We start from the raw sequence: 18,871 nt of genomic DNA, 5'->3' as shown, positions 1-18,871 counted from the left end.
CTCCACATCCCTTCCCTTCTCTTCTATCCCATGTCTTTACAAAAAGGATGGAAAAGGGAAGATGCTGCTTCCTTGCGCATTCCCACCGTCAGGATGTGAGGTACCAGCCCCAGCCAGCACTCAGCAGTTCAATAGCATCACACACATGACAGAAGGATGCACAGAGCCTCTGTAGCACACAGTGTGTGTGTCCCCAAGTTATTAGGGGAGCAAACAGAGGGAAAACAGACCCAAGAGCACATGGTCAGGGCTGCTAGAGCCAAGGGATACGCTGTATGTGCTGCAGACCACGAAGCTGATCCCACACAGAAATGCAGCAGGATGTGCCAGAGCGGGAAGCGAGGCCAAAGGAGCCTTCCCAGACCAGTAGCCTCCCACATCAGATTAAAATTCCATCGGAATTTGCTAAACAAATCGACTCTCAGCTACTGCCATAAACCCGTGGGATGTTTTGTGTTACTACCATGCAACGGAGGGAAGGAAACAGACCCTTCAGCCTGGAGCATGCACAGAGCCTCCCATGATAACATCGAGAACATCCCTTGGGTGCACAGGGCCAGGGCTGTGCATGGGGCAGGCTTCTGCAGCATCAGAATGGGATGGGGTCTGGTTAGGGTTAGGGATGGGATCTGGCTCCATCCATCCATCCATCCATAAGCAGTCCCTGCTCTCCCCAGTGCCACTCGGATACAGCGGCAGAGGAACCCTGGTCCAGCCACCGCTGCATCCCAAGCTGCCTGCTGCGGATGGGGAAGCAGGAAGGGCCCCAGGAGTGTTCAGTGCTGGATTCTCTCCTCTCACTACATTTCGCAGCTGCTGGCTAACTCAGCCACCCTCCCGAGGTGTTGATGCTGTTCTCATTATCTCCAGTGCAAAACAGAGCCAAGAAGAGGAGGGAAGGGAAGAAAAAAACCTCCTTTAAGAAGAAACCCACACACTAACCCTCTTCCAGCCCCCTCCCTCGCCTGTTCCGAAGCACAATGATGGATTCAAAAGGGATAGTTGCAGGGGTGGAGAAGGGCTACAAAGAGACCAGAGCATGGGAAGTGACCACAGCCCGAATCACCTAATACAGCCCCATGCCAGCCATTTCCTTGCTGAGAGGAGCCTACTGTGCGTGCCTTAGTGCCTGTGTAAGGAGCCTGAAAGGATGATTTTGCATGGGCTGGTTTACAAGAACAAAACGCCTCAGTTCTGTGGAGGCACAGACCTAAAAGAGAAAGAGAGGACAGAATAGAAGCGAACGGGGAATAGACAAAACAGGATGGATGGTGTAACTTAAAGGGAGATGCTTGCAAAGCAGCCCTGCTCTCAAGTAGTCACAAGCAGAACTGAGGCTGTAGGACTGGATGCAGCTCTTCCCTGGGTGTAATTAATAGTGTTGCCACAGAGATAAAGAGTCGGAGGAGAGTTCTGGACTGGCTGAATGAGAATTCCAATGGGAGCCAAGTGACATTTGAAACATATGGAGCATCTGCAGCGCGCTGCATGCTGAACACCAGCCACAGCAGCTCGCTTTATCATGGGCATCGATATGGGAAGGAGTTCCAAAGGCTCTATCCTCACAGCAGCACCCCTTTTGTCCCCTCTATATCCTAGGCTGGGTGATGCAGCACCCAACGTGCCCCCACTTTGCTGCCCACGCAGAGGGGAGCAGCCCCAAAGCTGGAGGAGGCAGCAGCAGAGAAGCCATTGAATGCCATAGAAGCACAAACACCAGGCACCAAACACACCTCCAAAGCCAGCCAAGCTGCCTCAAGCAGGGCAGTCGCCCCGGTGTTAACACAAATCATGCCACAAGCAAGGTGCTATTAAAGAGGAGCCCGGGGTTCTCATTAACCAAGGCTCTAACACAGGTTTAATGCGCACTTCCTTCCACCCAGCCAGCTCAGCGCAAAGCCAACGCCGCCCCTCCCGCACCGCACACAAAAAGCCCTCGTTTTCCTCAAGCGCAGCTGGGATCAAAGGGAAATGTGAGCCCCACACACCCAGGGGATTAGTCAGCTGTTGGGCTCCACAGGAGCGTGCTTGATGGCTCTGTCAGGGCAGAGCAAGGCGAGGAGAGCGCTGCACCTACCATGGAGCCCGCTCCTGCTGCGCCTTGGGATGCTCTTAGACCTGCACGGCGAGCCCAGCTCTCTTCTTCACGCAGGGATCACCATTCAAGGCACAAATAGAGCAAGCCCTGCACTTATCATGGGATCATGGGTTGGAAAGGACCTTAAGCTCATCCAGTTCCAACCCCTTGCTATGGACAGGGACACATCACACTAGAGCAGCTTGCTCCAAGCCCCGTCCAACCTGGCCTTGATCCCTGCCATTAATGGGGCATTTACCGCTTCTCTGGGCACCCTGTGCCAGTGCCTCACCACCCTTGCAGTAAAGAGCTTCCTCCTTATATCCAACCTGACCTTCCCTGTTTCTTTCCCTGGAAGCCTCATCCAGATATCCCAAACAAGAGGAAATCCACTCCTGATGCTACACATCACTGCGTGCTGCTTGGGACCATCTCCCTTTCCGTGCCTTCCCCCATGGAGCCACCAGAACATCCTCCTTCATCCATGGACCCAGTCCAAGCACGTGTCCCACCCAGCATCCCACACCCATCCCCGTGTTGCTCAGCACCAAAACCTTCCCTCCAGGCGCCCTCAGTGCTACAGGCAGTTGCAGAGCTTAGCTGAAGCATTTGGACTACAGCTGCTCGAAACATTATGACCACAACTAAGTGTAACCCAAACGCACCGGTTCCACTCTAACCTGAGCTGTTTCACAGGGATGCCCTCATCTGAACTCTCCTCTTAGGCAAGATTGTGATGGCTGGGGTTTTTCCAAGCGACAGGAGGTGAAGACACTCAAAACATCCATGTTTTTCCACTCAGCTGCCACCATTCTTCCCATTCTTTCTGCAGAAGCACTCCAAAGTTTGTTTTCCAGCTCAAAACACAGCACGGAGCAACGCTCTGGGCAGCTTTGCTTTGAAGAGCTGCTGGGAAACAAGTCCTGGAGCTAAATTCTCACACTCAAGAGCTCAGAAATGGTTCCTAGGGTGGCAGGAGCAGGTTCTCAGGCCCAGTTTTGCATGGGTTTCCATGGTTTGCATGGGTGAACCGAAAGGGACTTCTGCAGAGACCTCAGGAGAGGCCTGAACCTTAAGTAGAGCTTGAGGGAAACCATGGTTTTGGTGGTCAGTTTGTTCCATGCTCTATAGCAAACCTGTTAGCACATAGAAAGCCCATGGTGCTGAGCCACCGGCCAGGCTGGTGCCCAGAGAAGCTGTGGCTGCCCCATCCCTGGCAGTGTTCAAGGCCAGGTTGGACACAGGGGCTTGGAGCAACCTTGCCCAGTGGAGGATGTCCCTGCCCGTGGCAGGAATGGGTCCCATTCTACAAGGAATCCATTCTACCAGGAGGGAAACTATATCCCTCCTTATATCCCAGGGGCCTTAAGGGACAACGTCCTTCACCACAAACAGGACCCAACTGGCTCAGCCACTCCAGCTCACCTCCAGTGAGTGCAAAAGGAGCGTGACAAAGAACACGGCAAAGCAGTGAAGCCAGAATTCTTCCAAGTGTTTGCTCAGGGTTAACAAATCCACGCTCTTCTTTCCCTTCCATCCCTCTCTAGTAGGTGCAAGGATGGAGCAGAACTGATACCTTTCAATACATGGAATATATCTACATATATCTGTATCTATCTCATATCCCTCCCACTTGCAACCACCATTCAAGACAGTGCCTCTTGAGAGCCACTTTGCTGAACCAGCCCTTTCCCAGCCTCCCAGGCCATGAGTTCGGTCATTTACCTCTGTCAGCATTCCCAGCTGGAAAAAAGGGGTTATGGCCTCTCCTTTGCACATCCAAGGGGAAGAGGGAGCCAATCTGCATGTTTATTTGTTGTCTGTGCAAAATTCCTGCGTTCCTTCCCTTATTTACTTATCTGCTCCCAGGACATGCTCAGACCCTAGCAAAGGGCTTTGGGGACACCACATTCCCCCATGAGCTTGGAGCTCTTGCTAGAACACATAAAGGGGGAAGAGAGAAGCCGGGTGAATGGGTTATGGGATGAATGGGAGTATATTATATTATATATATTATATTGTAATACAATATTATGAATGGGAGTATGGTTAAGGTGGTTGGGCATCCAGATCTGCTCTCCATAGAGGCACATCTCCACACCTGAATGTCTAAGGCACTATTAAAGAGCACATATGGGCTGTCTCCCCCTCAGCTCTTCCCAACAGCTATGCTGTTACACCCACAGCAGCACTAGTAACTCAGCCACCCTCACGTCAACATGATGCACATGTACTCCATGAGCAGCACACAACATTCCAACCTGCCTCATCAGAGAGCTTTTGGGAGCAAAGGATCCAGAGATTAATGTGTAAGGGGTAAAGGGCTTCACCACAACACAGAAGCACACCTTTACCCATAAGCAGAACTTAGTTGCTTTACCCATAAGCAGAACTTAGCTGGCTTCTTGGATCCCTGCAGGAGTCCACAGGGCTGACTTGGAAAGCAAGGAGTAACCACCATGAAGGACAAGCCTTCACCACAAGATGAACCCATTGACTTCTTATCTCTAAACCTATAGGAAAACCTAACTCAGGTGCGAGGAACCTAAATCCCCTTCTAAGTGCCTGCAACACACTTGTGTTAGGACTTGCAGTGGGGATGCTCCCAATCACACAGGGGTCACTGCAGAGAGAACCTACACCAAATCTGGGGTAAAAACAACATAAAGCAACCTTGTTTGGCTGTGCCTTGGTTGCAATCACTGCCTCTAACAAGAAGGTCAATGCCTGTGACAGCAGAGTACATAGAGCAGCATGACCCTGGTCACACACAGAACTGCTCCATCTCATCCACAGCGAGACCATTCGCCAACCACAGACCGGTTTGGGTTGGAAAGGACCTTAGGATCGCCCAATTCCAACCCCCTGCCGCAGCATTTACCAACCAAGAGCACAGGATTCCCCATGGAACCGCTGCAGCCGCCTTCCAGCCTCACCTTCCACACAGTGCTCCACCTCCTCCAGGTTGCGCAGGGTGATGCGCATGAGGCTGGAGTTGAGCATCAGCTCGTTGCGGTGCGCCGGCCACATGTACTGCGGGGCAGGGTTGACGAAGAATATCCTCGTGTCGCCAGTCGAGACCTGGTTGTCGCAGATCAAAGGGTCCCCAAAGCCACCGATAACCACCTTGTTCCCGCCATCCAAGAGGATCTCGTGGGTGACGATGTCTTTGCCTTTCAGGTAGCGCCACACTCTCACCTGGAAGGAGAGGGAGAAGGAGCACGTGAGACCGTTCCACGCACGGTTAGCACCCGCTGGCCCTGGTTCATTCCTACCACGCTGTCACAGGGGGCATAGGGGTGGTTTGGGCTTCATGGAAATCCCTCTAAAAGCACAACACATGGCCAACAAAGGCTAAGGCTTTTCTGCCAAAGCTGTGCCCAATGCTCTGCCTATCACTAATAAAGAATCCAAATGGATAGTAGGAGATCCACTCTTGGATTAAAAGTGAGATCCAACTCGCCTACCCGACCCTTTCCATGTAAAGATGCTGTGATCCGTCATTCACAGAGCACAGGGACATGGTTCAAGCCCTACCAAGGGCAGGATGCTGGTGTCGGCAGCATCATTGGAGGTGACAGTCTCCAGCCTGTACAGTTCACCCCGATTCACACCAAAATCTCAGTGGTGATATATATCGAGGGAGAAAAACACACTCCTGCATAAGAAAACAGCTTTGATAGGAACATTCAATGGCTGGAAGCTCCCAACCAGGGAACACTACAGAGCATCCACGGGGGAGGCTTTGAGCCTTAAAACAGGGGCAGGAGGAAGCAGATGGGGTGGGTGAATGAATGAAAGGAAGGGTCTTCTGGCTCTGACAAGGGAGACAAAAGGCAGAGCAGATAACATGCCATGTAGAAATGTCAAAAGCAACTTATGCTCAAGTTTCTTGTTCAACTTACAAACAAGGAAAGAAAACCTTTGCCTTAGCAGGCTGGATCTGCTAAAACAGAGAGGATTTGGCAGAAGGAGCCTGTTCTCTTTACTCATCCAAACTTCAGGAACTAAAATAAGTCCTGGCCACTGGAGCTGCCAGCAGCTCTAGAACAGTCTCCTTGGACTGCATCACTGGCTCATCCCCCTGCCCAAAACAGCAAGATCTGGACACGACAGCAAAGCAGCTTCCCTGTGGCAAACTAAAATGGATCTTTAGTGCATGTGGGACACCCGAGGCACGTCCCCATCCACACCAGAGAGGTCAGAAACCCTCCTGTTGCAGCTCTATAGCAGGGACAACACAAAGCTGAGTCGGTGAGTTGCACGTAATAGCATCTCATCAGAGAGCAGCCCGAGGTTTCAGCTTGGAGCAAGGGTGGCTGCTGCAGTGCATGGGTATGACTGTGACCACAGGCATCCCTGGCCCTGCTTATCACACTCCCTGCCTGCATCTCCCCTCCCAGAACAGCCCGAGAGCCCATTCACCTGCATTCTCTGGCTGTCTACACAGCCCAAAGAGCACTTGAGCACTCTGTGCCAAGCACCGAGGCAGCCAAGGAGGTGGCAGCTCAGAGACAAGGGGCTCTTGATTCCCTCTCTGAAGCAGGCACACACGTACTTGAGGAGTGCAGTTCCAAGGGGAATGAGAGGGGTAGAGAAAGGATGCTCGTGTTGAGGCTGAGCTGGAAAAGGCTCCAGGGAGACCTTAGAGCAGCTCCCAGTGTCTAAAGGGGCTGACCAGAAGCCTGGAGAAGGGCTTTTGACAGGGGCAGGTAGCAACAGGACAACTTCCATGCTTGGTATTGGGGTTTAGGTGAGGAGACTTGTTACACAGGTGAGGAGGAGAGCACAGAGCAGAGCAAGCCATGTTTAGTTATGTGTAAGTGCAATTCACTGTCAGCTGCCCTGCACATCCCTTCAAGCGCATTGTGTGGGCTTGAGACTGTTCAGACAGACTCTTACTCTGTACCTAACACCTCCATCCCATTACTCAGTGACTACACAAGACACACACAGTGACCTGATGTGCAGAGTTCAAGTAAGAGGCTAAAACCATGCAGCTCTCATGGCCTTTAACTGATCTTGCCCTCGTTTGAAGCCCTAAATACAGGACTTCAGGGGTGCAAGCTGAGTATTAATGGTCAAGATCCATTGCTTCAAGGTCCACAATGCTCTTGAGCCCAACTCCAATGCATTGTCCCTGACTCAACAAGGAGCAGGCAGCTATAGGTGCTGGGGCAAGCAAACAGGGCTATTCCCCTAGGAGCAAGCAGGCTGGGGTGAGAGCATCCTGCTCAGCACAAGGTCCTTCTGTCAAGCATAAAAAGGGAACAAATTGAGTGTTGCTTGTGCTCTTTGGGTGCATCTGAAGGTTGAGAACAAAGCTTAAGAGTGTATTTTATCCTCCCATCCTCCTGCTTCTCCCACCTCCTCCTTAAGGGGTGATATTTGCCCACCTTGCAAAAGGAATCTGGGCTTGATGGGTCTCAGTTCCCACCCAGCCCAGCAGGCCCTGTGTGTACCAATGGTGCGAGCCTTGTTCTGCATACCAGAGAGCAAAACCCATCCCAGGTATCAACACCCCTGTGACAGCCCCTGTGTGGAAGCTGTGCATGCCATAGCTGCTCCCAGGTTAGCTGGAGACACCGTACCCATGTGCTTCCACATTCAGCTGGCTTCCAGCAGGGACTCAGCTCCCCTTGGGCCAGGGCTAAGCGATGCCCCAGCAACCAGAGGGCAAGCAGTAACTCACGTGCAGGGTACCAGCCCTCCCAAGCTGCTGGGCAGGGGAGAAAAGAGGGGCTGAAGCAATGCTTTTTGTACAGCTGCTTTCAGCCCCCAAAGCCCTCTTGAGGAGCTGCTGGGTGGTACCCAGCCCTGTCAGCGTGAGCTCTCTTCTTGAGAGCGATGGCAATCAACCAGCAAGCAGAGGGAGCTTCAGATGGCAAGGCAGGGTAGCTGTGACAGGCAGCTTCCCTCCCTTCTGATCACCCAAGGAATCCCAGCATCCACACAGCCATCTGCTCCACCACATGCAGGCGATGCCACGGGAGGCAGCCCCCTTCAAAGAGCCACACCAGCGAGCGCAGCACCTCCGACGGTGTCTAAGGAGCACAGCTTCAGCGCTAGCACCGTCCTCCTGCTTCCCCATCGGCAGCGCAGCGCCCTGCGGTCGTGCTCTGCCCACAGTCAAGTCCAGGCACCTTCCTGCAGCCCCACCAGCTCCACCTCCTCTTCCTCCAGCAGCAGCAGCAGGAGCCGCAGCCGCAGGGCAGGCGCTGGCTGCGAGCACTGAGGTGCACAAAGCAACCGGGGCAAGAACCCAGCAACACAAAGGAGACAAAAGGGAGAAGGGTGGAGGGGGGGGGATACACACAGAGAGCGCAGCCTGAGGCTCCTGATGGGAGGCAGCGGCAGCGGGGCATTTCACAGGTAGGGCTAAGGAAGGGGAATGCCTCCCCCTCGCTCTGGAGCAGATGGTGATGCGATTTAATTGGCATGGCTCTTGTAGGCATGCACCTCAGAGCCAGGCCACAGCAACTGCAGAGTCCACCAGCTTTCTCCCCACCCTTATTCGCCTTATAATGAATGGATGGGAAGGCACCAAAGACCGAGCAATTACCTGTAGGGCATCCCATTCATCATCACAGGCAATTAAGACGCTGTCAGGGGTGACTCACCGGCTACATCGAGGATGGGGGAAGAAAAGGCAGAGAGAAAGAATTGGGCTGGAACCTAGTTCCAAGAGGTGCCTTCCCTAGAGCAGACTAACTCACTCCTTGCCAGCGAGCACATAAAACACTGAATTAAGGCTGGTTTACAAGGCTCCTGGCAGCGACAGGGAGGCAGAGTGAGAACTTTATTTAAGCAGAGCCTTGCAAGAGTGTATTTCAAGGGCTGCACAAACCCAGCGAGCCAAAGGGCTTTCCAATGTCATGTGGGTCCCATTCCATAGGGGAGAATGGGACCACCTGTACAGGCACGTGTAGGGCTAAAGGATTCCTGCCAGGAAGATGCTTGTAAAGAAAGGTGAGGAGTTGGAGCATAGTCTCATAGAAAGAGAGCTGTCACTCTGAGCAGAGGTAGGGTCATCACTACTATTAGCATCAGTTCATTAGTATCAGCATCACTTACAGCTTCACACTCAGCTCTGTCAAACCCTCCCTTTGTCATCCCTCTCCCCTTGCTTGTCCCTCTCCTGTGCCTTTCCCTGTCAGAATCCAGCAGCCCTTCCCTTAGGAGCAAGGGGAAATCAAACCCACCTCCCCCAGCAACTTCCACATCCAACCCTCGCTGGAGACAGCCACTGCTACCCCCCAAAATACGGGCTCTATTGTTTGGAACAGGATCCACATCCTTGGCAACACTTCCTATAGAACCTGTATTTGTCCTATAAATAGGAGCTCCCTTCATAAATACCAGGTCAGAGCAGAATAAGGCCCCTCAGAGGGCTCAAAGCAGGGGCAATGCTAGCACATAGGCTGCAAATGGGATGAGCAGCAGAACCAAAAGCTTGGGGAGAGCAAGGCAGGAGCCAGCACAGAGCCCAGGTCCCCACGTCACATCCCTCAGTGAGACATAAGCCATGTGAAGAGATCTATCAGCCTCTTCTTCCTTATTATCCATCTCCTCTAACAGCAAAGGAATGGCTGGTGGCTCTTTACAGGCATTCATCTAACATGAACTTCACATTGCTTCTCAGCTGCAATGTGCTTATCTGCACCTATCAAAGGCTACAGCTGGGAGGGCTTAGGGCTTAACTGGGGCCAAGAAGACAGCAGTGCTCCCTCCCAGACCACCCAATAACACTGTTTTGGGTGTAGGCTCTAGGGAACTCCCACCACACACTTGGCCCTTGCCTTTGCCCTTCAGATAAAGAGCTGACAAGAGATAACTGTGGTATTTGGAGGCAACCCCAGGGGCTAAGAGCAGTTAGGACAGTGAGGAAGCGGACGTGTAGCTTCCCACCAGCAACATCCTTTCTGCACCTGGGTTTATTCCAGCTCCACAGAGCACCAGGGGGCAGGTTTAATGGCCAACCCGCCCTTTTGGGATGGAAGTGTTTGGTAAAACACACCCGAACCAACCCAAAACGCAGGCAGGTCCATCCCTGCACCAGCAGAATTACAGCAGTAGCAATACTTCGAGGTAGAATCATACAATCATAGAACAGCTGGGGCTAGAAGGGGACCTTCAAAGGTGAGATCTTGGGGTGACACAAGCCATTAGCACTGTGACTTACACTCTAAATCACAGTGAGGAGAGATTTATCTGCTCCCAGGTCCTAAAAACACCCCCAAGCCCCATTTCAAAACCTTTTCCCTGCGAAGACCCTAGGAATATACCATTAAGAACCACACAGAAAGGACTCGATGTGGAGGCGAAGCACTGAAAAGCCACTGGGCTAAGAAACTGAGTGTCACAGCACAAGCAGGAGAGTCAGCAGCACTGCCACAGTGAGATGGGACAGGCACTTCCATCCAAGGTGGAAGCTTTTCCTCCCTTCACAGGACCACAAAGGTATCTTGGGAGCGTGTTCTGGCCTTCCAGTGTAGTTATGGCAGCAGTTGCTAACTCTGGAGTCCTGTGTCTGTTGCATCTTGTCTCTTTGTGTCCCTGCCCATGGCAGGGGGTTAGGACTGGATGATCTTAAGGTCCTTTCCAACCCAAATCATTCCATGATCCTTGGAGTCAGTAGCACAAACCTTCTCCACCTCATTCCTTGGGAATGGCTCAGGGAGCAGTGGGCAAAAGACTCTGTTCCCAACCTGAGCGATACAAACTGTGTTTCAAATCAAGCCAGGTTCCTCCCCATTGCTCTTAGACTTGATTGCACCCTTCCTAACGCAGAGCTGCTGAGCAAGCAGGCTCTCCATCACAAGGAAACCGCTTTTCCTGACCTAAAGCCTTGCTCTGATGCAGCAAGATGAAGCCAGGCACCACGCTGCTTGCCCGCAGTGGGAGGAAAGAGCCCTATTTCTTAGCTAAGCCTTTCTAACCCATCACTAACCTCGCTGGACCACCTCCTGCATGGCAACCCCTGCCCTGGCATCAGGTGGCCCGCATCCATGCGGCCATATGCGCCCCAAGCTGCTGCAGGACACCGGCTGCTCGCAGCAGCTTATTAGTTTTCCACATAGCACCCAGGATGTGCCAGACACTTTGCAAACATACGGTCCCTGCTCTAGCCTGGAGGGTCTGGGATCTCGTTGACAAGGGGACAGATTGTGCCGTGTTGTATCACGACAGGAAGAGCAATGGGAGCAAAGCGTGAAGCAGCGGGCACCAGCTGGACAGGCAGAAGCTGTTCAACTACTTTACTAAGGCGAGATGCTCCAGAGCAAGAGGGTAAAGCCGTGGTATAAAGTTAATCCACCTCTGCACCACTGCTGTGCATCACCCCCAGGCCCTGCTTAGCACTAACCACAGGCAGGAACCGCAGCACTTTTTAGGGATGAGCAGAAAAGGGGATTGGGAGGGGGGGGAGAAGAAGAAGAGCGAAAGGCAATGGAGCAGCAAGTCCTCACAAGTGAGATTCCTGCCCCGGGAAGGGTTAAGCCATAGAGCACGTTTTCTGACAACCAGGCGGATGGTATTTCAGGTTGCTCAGTACTTTAAGAGACTTTCGGCTTAGAGGAGGAGGTGGGGGGGGGGGGGGGGGGGGGGGGAGAAAAAAACATCGCCAGAGGCCAGATTCGTAGTTAAACAATAGCTCGAGCTGGAGGAACTCAAGATGCTGCTAAAGTCAACAGGGACAGAGCCAGGAGCGGCTCCCACCGCCCCGCCGGGGGAGAAAAGTTGGGATCCCGCTCCTCATCCCGGGCACGGAGGGGGAAAATGCCCATAAAAAGCAACCTTGAGAGATTCCCCTGGGCACAGCGGCGGGAGCCCCGGCGGGGAAGAGCCTCCGCCGGCTAAAAATACCTAATTACACACCAAAGCGTACAATAAGAACCACATGCGGCCGCCCGAGCAAGCGCCTGCCCGGGGCCGAAAGTTTCCCTGCAGCCCCCCCCCCCCCTACCCACCCACCCAGCATTCCCATTCCCAAATGGTTACCTTGCAGGAATAGGTGTGATGGACGGGATCCACGTTCATGATCTCCTCCACCGTACCCGTCAACACCACGTTGGCTTCTTCCTCCCGCCGCTCCAGCTCCCGTTCGGGGCACGTCGCCCAGCCGCCGCCACCCAGCAGCACCAGGAGCACCGGGAATACCGGGAGCAGCCGGGAAGCCGCCGCTGCCCGCCCCGCCATGGCCCGCGGGGCCCCGCTCCCGGCCCCCCGACGGAGCGGGGAGACAAAGCGAAGCCGCTCGCAAGCGGGGCTGGAGCGGAGAGAAGGGCTACTTTTGTTCGGGGAGGTGAAAAGGAGGAAAGAAAGAGAGGGAGGGAAGGAGGGGAGGGGAGAGCAGGGGAGGGGAGAAGGAAGAAAATCCCAAGAGGAGGAGGAGGAGGAGGAGATATCGCTCCCCTGAAGCCGCGGCCAAGCGCTGGGTCCTCCGCTTTGCCCCTGTAAGAAAGCGCGCAGATTTGCATGCAATCTGAATTGCTGATAAGGAAGGAGAGGGGGAGAGGGCGGAGGGGGGAATGGAGGGAGGGAGAAAGGGAAGCAGCCGGCCCTGCTACCGGCTCCTCTTGCGGCGCTGCCGCGGACGCCACCCCCAGGAAAGGGAGCTCGCATCAGGTTAATGGATAATCAGCGCCGCAACGTGAGGAGACTTTTAAAGGTGTAGGAGCGGCTGCTGGCTCCGCCACCCCCGGCACCCGCTGCGGATCTCCCCCCGTCTCGGCTCTGCAAAGGGGTCCCCTTGGGCACCGCACCCAGCGGACGGGGGGGGGTGATGATCCTATCATGTGTGACCCCCATCATGTGTGACCCCATCATGTGTGACCCCCATCATGTGTGACCCCCATCATGTGTGACCCCATCATGTGTGACCCCACCATGTGTGACCCCACCATGTGTGACCCCCATCATGTGTGACCCCACCATGTGTGATCCCATCATGTGTGACCCCATCATGTGTGACCCCACCATGTGTGATCCCCATCATGTGTGACCCCACCATGTGTGATCCCCATCATGTGTGACCCCATCATGTGTGACCCCCATCATGTGTGACCCCACCATGTGTGATCCCCATCATGTGTGACCCCATCATGTGTGACCCCCATCATGTGTGACCCCACCATGTGTGACCCCCATCATGTGTGACCCCATCATGTGTGACCCCACCATGTGTGACCCCATCATGTGTGATCCCCATTATGTGTGACCCCATCATGTGTGACCCCCATCATGTGTGACCCCATCATGTGTGACCCCACCATGTGTGACCCCACCATGTGTGATCCCCATCATGTGTGACCCCATCATGTGTGACCCCATCATGTGTGACCCCACCATGTGTGACCCCCATCATGTGTGACCCCCATCATGTGTGACCCCATCATGTGTGACCCCACCATGTGTGACCCCCATCATGTGTGACCCCCATCATGTGTGACCCCATCATGTGTGACCCCACCATGTGTGACCCCCATCATGTGTGACCCCATCATGTGTGACCCCACCATGTGTGACCCCATCATGTGTGATCCCCATTATGTGTGACCCCATCATATGTGATCCCCATTAAGTGTCAACCCATCATGTGTGATCCCCATTATGTGTCACCCCAGCATATGTGATCCCGTCATGTGTGACCCCCATCATATGTGATCCCATCATATGTGACCCATCATGTGTGATCCCCATTATGTGTCACCCCAGCATATGTGATCCCATCATGTGTGACCCCCAACACATGCAACCCCATCATATGTGATCCCATCATGTGTGACCCCATCATATGTGACCCTGTCATGTGTGACCCCCACCATATGCAACCCCATCATGTGTAACACCATCATGTGTCAACCCATCATATGTGGTCCCATCATGTGTGACCCCACTCATGTGTAACCCCCATCATGTGCGACCCCATCATCTATGACCCCCTCCCAGGACCTCCCTCCCTCCCCACCACCCCTAGCACCCCTTCCACATCCCCAAACAGACCAGGTCACCCACACGCCCATCACCGTGTCCTGTTACCACAGGGTGAGAAGGCACCCAGGGCTCCCTGTGCCTTGCCTGATCCACAGCAGCACCACTGCCTGCCCCTGGAGCACTGTGACCTCCTGCCCTGGCTTCCCACAGGGGCTGGACCACACTGTTTCCAGATGTCACGTGCAATTACTGCAGATATAAAGCTAAAAGTTAAGTGGCACCAGGGGAGGGATAGTGTTTCTGCCCTCCATAAATTAACCACCCTCCCAGAGGCATTTTACAAGCCTGTTTTACTTGATGGCCTCAAACATTCGTGTTGGTGACCCAAGGTGAAGTTTAACCACCCCATTGATGTGCCCCCACTCCTGCTCTGTTTCCATACACAGCATCCTCCTGCACCATAAGGCTCAGCAGATGCCCATCCACCCTGTCCATCCCTGGAGTTTTGAGCTGTTTGGGCTGCTTGCCCCTGTGATAGCGTACTTGTCAATCACTTCTCTCCCCCCACTGGAACATAAACAGGAATTAAGTGCCAGAATAGGAATAAATGAACCTTACTGAGTGTTCAAAATGCTGCCCATCTCTGGGATCTCATCCTCTTCACATGGCCTAAATCTGCCTGGAGACAGCACAACTGCCACGGGTTTTACAGGGAAGGCATATCGTACACACACTGGTTTATACCATGTGCTTGGCATCTCCACAGAGACTTTGGTCTCAACACTGGGGCTGTTTGTGTAACCCAGCATCGTCTCATAGGCCCCCTTCCACTTCTATCCCATAAAACTCAGTTCCCAGTTCAATCCCAAAGGAAGGCTGTTACTCAAAACCATGGCGTATTTAATCACCTCTGTGAGGTCTTCAGAGATAGGGTTTTCAGCAGGAAGTGGCCCACAGCATACACAGGAAACCTGCATCCATCTGATAGGGCTTAACTCTTCAAACCCTGCTCTGGACCACTCACATGAAAACCCCAGGGAGGGATGCGGGGATGCTGAAATGGTGCCATAGGGCGAAGGAATGGCAATGCCTGCTTTCCTCCCTGTGCTAACCCAACCCCATCACTGAAACATGTGTTTTCTGCTTGAGGGGCAGTGGGAAGACTCCATCCCAAGCCAAGAGCACGGCAGAGTCCAGGCTCTGAAGTCATCGCTGTTACACAGAGGAGGTTTAGCACAAAGGGCTCCATTATTACACTGCTGCTATTAGAAACTCCAGCAACCAGCTAAAAATATTGCAGTGCCTGGCACATTGCTTTTGCTGTTTTCATTAATTCTTATTGCCACCCTCGAGCTCTGCTCCGCTCTAAAGCCCAGAAACAACCTGGGCTCAAGGTGGAAGGAACCAGCTGTGTCATTGTGCTCCCAACACTGCTGCAAAGAGGAGAGGGGAGGAATGATTGATGCTGGGGTTGCGTTATTTGTTAGTTCTCTCCTCCTGGCCCCACCCCACCATCTGCTTTCAAAGCTGTGAAGAGAGAAAATGGGTTTCACAGGCTTTTCTGATGGGTTTGCCCCTGTTTGGTCAGTTCTTCACGTGAATTTACTTGGCCTTGTAGGCTTTCTGCCTACACAAACGCCTGGGTCCTCCTCTCCATGTTCAGCTTCTAATAAAGACCATAATAAAGCTAATAGAGAATCATAGAGTCATGGAATGCTTTGGGTTGGAAGGGACCTTAAAGCTCACCCAGCTCCAACCCCTGCCATAAACAGGGACCCCTTCCACTACAGCAGCTTGCTCCAAGCCCCTGTGTCCAACCTGGCCTTGAACACTGCCAGGGATGGGGCAGCCACAGCTTCTCTGGGCACCCTGTGCCAGCGCCTCAGCACCCTCACAGGGAAGAGCTTCTGCCTCAGAGCTCATCTCAGTCTCCCCTCGGGCAGGTTAAAGCCATTCCCCTTGGCCTGTCCCTACATCCCTTGTCCCAAGCCCCTCTCCAGCTTTCCTGCAGCGCCTTTAGGCACTGGAGCTGCTCTCAGGTCTCCCCTTCAGGAGCCTTCTCTTGTCCAAGCTGCCCCAGCCCAGTTCTCAGCCTGGCTCCAGAGCAGAGCTGCTCCAGCCCTCACAGCATCTCCATGGCCTCCTCTGGCCTCACTCCAACAGCTCCACATCCTTCTGGTGCTGTTGCCCCAGAGCTGGATGCAGGATGCAGGATGCAGGGGGGGTCTCAGCACAGGGGTTCTGTGCTCAAGCGCACACTGAAGCCAGGTCATGGGGAGCTCCTCACTGACCAGCACCAGCTGCACCATCCATTCTCTGCCCAGCCTGTATCTCTGCTTGGTCCCACAGGCAGGACCCTGTTGAACTCCACCATGCAGATGGCTTCTCCAAAGGACAGCACCCAAAGAAGGAGCGCAGTCACCGCAAGCACCCTTTTAGGGATAAGACGCATTGGGCAGCATCACGGAGCAGCACATTCCCGCTCTGCTCCATGCTAAAGCCCCACGCTGACAAGAGGAGAAAGCAGCCAAGAAACTGATGGTGGGAAAAGTGAAACAAACTATTTGGCAAATCAGTGCAGATGACAAATAAGCGGTGTTAACTGCCCCAAACACATCAATCACTGGGACTGGGCCAGGCTCTCCACAAGACAGCCATTGTAAACCTGGGGCTAAGCTGACAATGGAGCAGCTCAGTCAGGCTCTGAAAAATCAAGAGGTCTTGGAAATGTGACAAGGACTGATTTGGGGGTTGCTTCCTGACACCTCTGCGCACCTTCGGATGGCATTCCCGGGATGTGCTTGTTGGAGGGGCCTGAAATGTTGAGGAGGAAAGGAGAGGAGAGGGGAGAGAAAAGAGAAAAAAGAGGGAAGAGGGAAGGGAAGGGAGAGGAAGAGAAGAGAAGAGAAGAGAAGAGAAGAGAAGAGAAGAGAAGAGAAGAGAAGAGAAGAGAAGAGAAGAGAAGAGGAGATTGCACTATTCCCAATGAGGTTGTCACAGTGCCATGGGCCTGCTGACCCCTCGGTGCTGTGGTGCCATTGCTGCATGGCTGAGCTGACCTTAAGGCACCCAGCCCTCTGCAAGCTTCAGCAATACCTGTGTCATCCCTTCCACACCTGAAGCCAAGTGCCTGGGCAAGCTTTGCCTGATGCGGTCTCTTCCCTCCAGCAGTAGCTGCTGCGGTGTTTTGGACGGGACCATAATTCTTCCTACATCCTTTGAAGGCTCCTTTTCCAGCTGTAAGAGCTCATGACACAGGCAAATGAGCCTCTTTTAGGCTGGGCTGAGTAACCCTGCAAAGGTCTCTCATTTATTGCGCGTTATTGCTCCTCGGAATGACTGTACAGGCACTCCTGCAGCACTCAGCACTTTCGTGCCAGCATCTCTCTGCTGCTTGACCCCAAAGCACTTCCCGTTCAAGATATCCATTATCGGAGCTCTTAGCTGAGGCTATCACAAGGGTCAGACCTTCATTCTCCAGCTTGGCGGGGCCCTGGTGCCTGCAGGCTCAGTGCTTGCTCTGAGCAGATCCTTTAAGGTGTGTGAGGTTTGGTATCTGAAAGCAACCGCAGGACCAGTGACCGCAGGGTAAATCCTCACCCTGAGCGCGGCGAGGGGCCGAGGGCAGAGCCCTTCCCATTGCTGTGGCACCCACGTCATAGCAGGAAACAAGATTTTAGGCCAAGCCTTCAAAGCAAATAGAAGACGCGGGTGAAAACCAGAACAGCCCCAACATTAACCAGGGGGGGAGAAACAGCATCCCCATTGCTTGGGCTGGCCCCCAAGCCAGGGTATTGGTTCCCTCTACACCCCATTGCCTGCTTTTCTCTGCTCTGAGGCTCTCTGATGAGCTCCAAGATCATGTCTTAATGGGGGTTATTCCCCCCCCTCCCTCCTTTCCTCCTTTAAGTTAATCCCTCTCGGTGGTTCCTGACATTGTCAAATGGCTTTTGTGTACTGTCAGAGAACCTCTTGATGTAGCTACAGAGCAGCTGCTAACAAGTTGCCCCTGGGATCCTGCATCTCTGAGGCTGTCTGCCTCTATAATGGCTTTCAAATAGGTAAATTTATTAATGAGATCTCAGTGGGAGAAGGGCTGAGGGCTGGGGAGCAGCTCCCTGCCAATGGACACACACGAGAGGGGCTTCGTGCCCCACTGGCCTCAATGGGCGCTGCGGCATCACAAGGGGAGTCACAGAGATGCTGTCTCTGTGTGATAATGGGGGACACGAGACACTCATAGAGTAGTTTGGGTTGAAGGGTTAAAGCCATTCCCCATGTCCTCTCCCTACAGGCCCTTGTCCAAAGCCCCCTGTAGGTGCTCAGTACAAGGGGCAGCCTTCAATCTCAGTTTAGCACTTCAAGAGGCAGCAGCACAGAGCACTCGTGCACATACAGGTGCCATCTCCCTGTGTTTTCAATGGCCATGAACCTCCAGCATGGTTTTAGATTTAACCTAGCAACCCCTCAGCTTGGAGGCAAAAGCATCCAGTGAACCACAATGACTCTTTTAATCAAAAAGGGGGAAAAAAGGAAGAAAAGAGAAAGAAAATTCAGCGTGAACTTGAGGGCAAATGACCCTCCATTATCAAATCCCATCTTAAAAAGTGCACGGGGCTAATTGAATTACACTTGCTGGATTTCTATGTAGGCACGAAGTCTTCTTAATGTGGATTGATAGCATAAATCTGCTCCCCATCGAGGGAAAAGCCAACGCTGGCCCCTGACATCTATCTTTCTATCCAGAAACCCCATCTAACCGGCCGTCTCCTTAGGCCACTTCCAAGAGAAGGATGTCTCTCTCCATTACCCCTGACACGCAGCAGCAGAAGGAAGTGAGGTCCGTTCACATCTAATTAC

General features: G+C 53.4%; 1 protein-coding gene across 5 annotated transcripts in view; it reads right to left on the bottom strand.

Annotated features, from left to right (window-relative positions):
* Nucleotides 1-12,578, bottom strand: part of AGRN (agrin) — a 105,783-nt gene extending 93,205 nt beyond the window's left edge. For all 5 annotated transcript variants that reach the window (XM_057407216.1, XM_057407217.1, XM_057407219.1 and 2 more), the window contains exons 1-2: nt 12,077-12,578; nt 5,014-5,275 (exon numbers count right to left, since the gene is read on the bottom strand). In XM_057407216.1, coding sequence (XP_057263199.1) covers nt 5,014-5,275; nt 12,077-12,274 — 460 coding nt within the window. In that variant the 5' untranslated portion in view covers nt 12,275-12,578. The remainder of the gene's footprint in view (nt 1-5,013; nt 5,276-12,076) is intronic.
* Between the last annotated feature and the right edge of the window lie 6,293 nt (nt 12,579-18,871).

This window comes from Pezoporus wallicus, unplaced genomic scaffold, assembly GCF_028554395.1.
Source record: "Pezoporus wallicus isolate ANWC-B61680 ecotype Strahan unplaced genomic scaffold, APGP_CSIRO_Pwel_v1 contig_14689, whole genome shotgun sequence".
NCBI classification, from domain to species: Eukaryota; Metazoa; Chordata; class Aves; order Psittaciformes; family Psittacidae; genus Pezoporus; species Pezoporus wallicus.
This window is presented reverse-complemented; position numbering and strand designations above follow the sequence as displayed.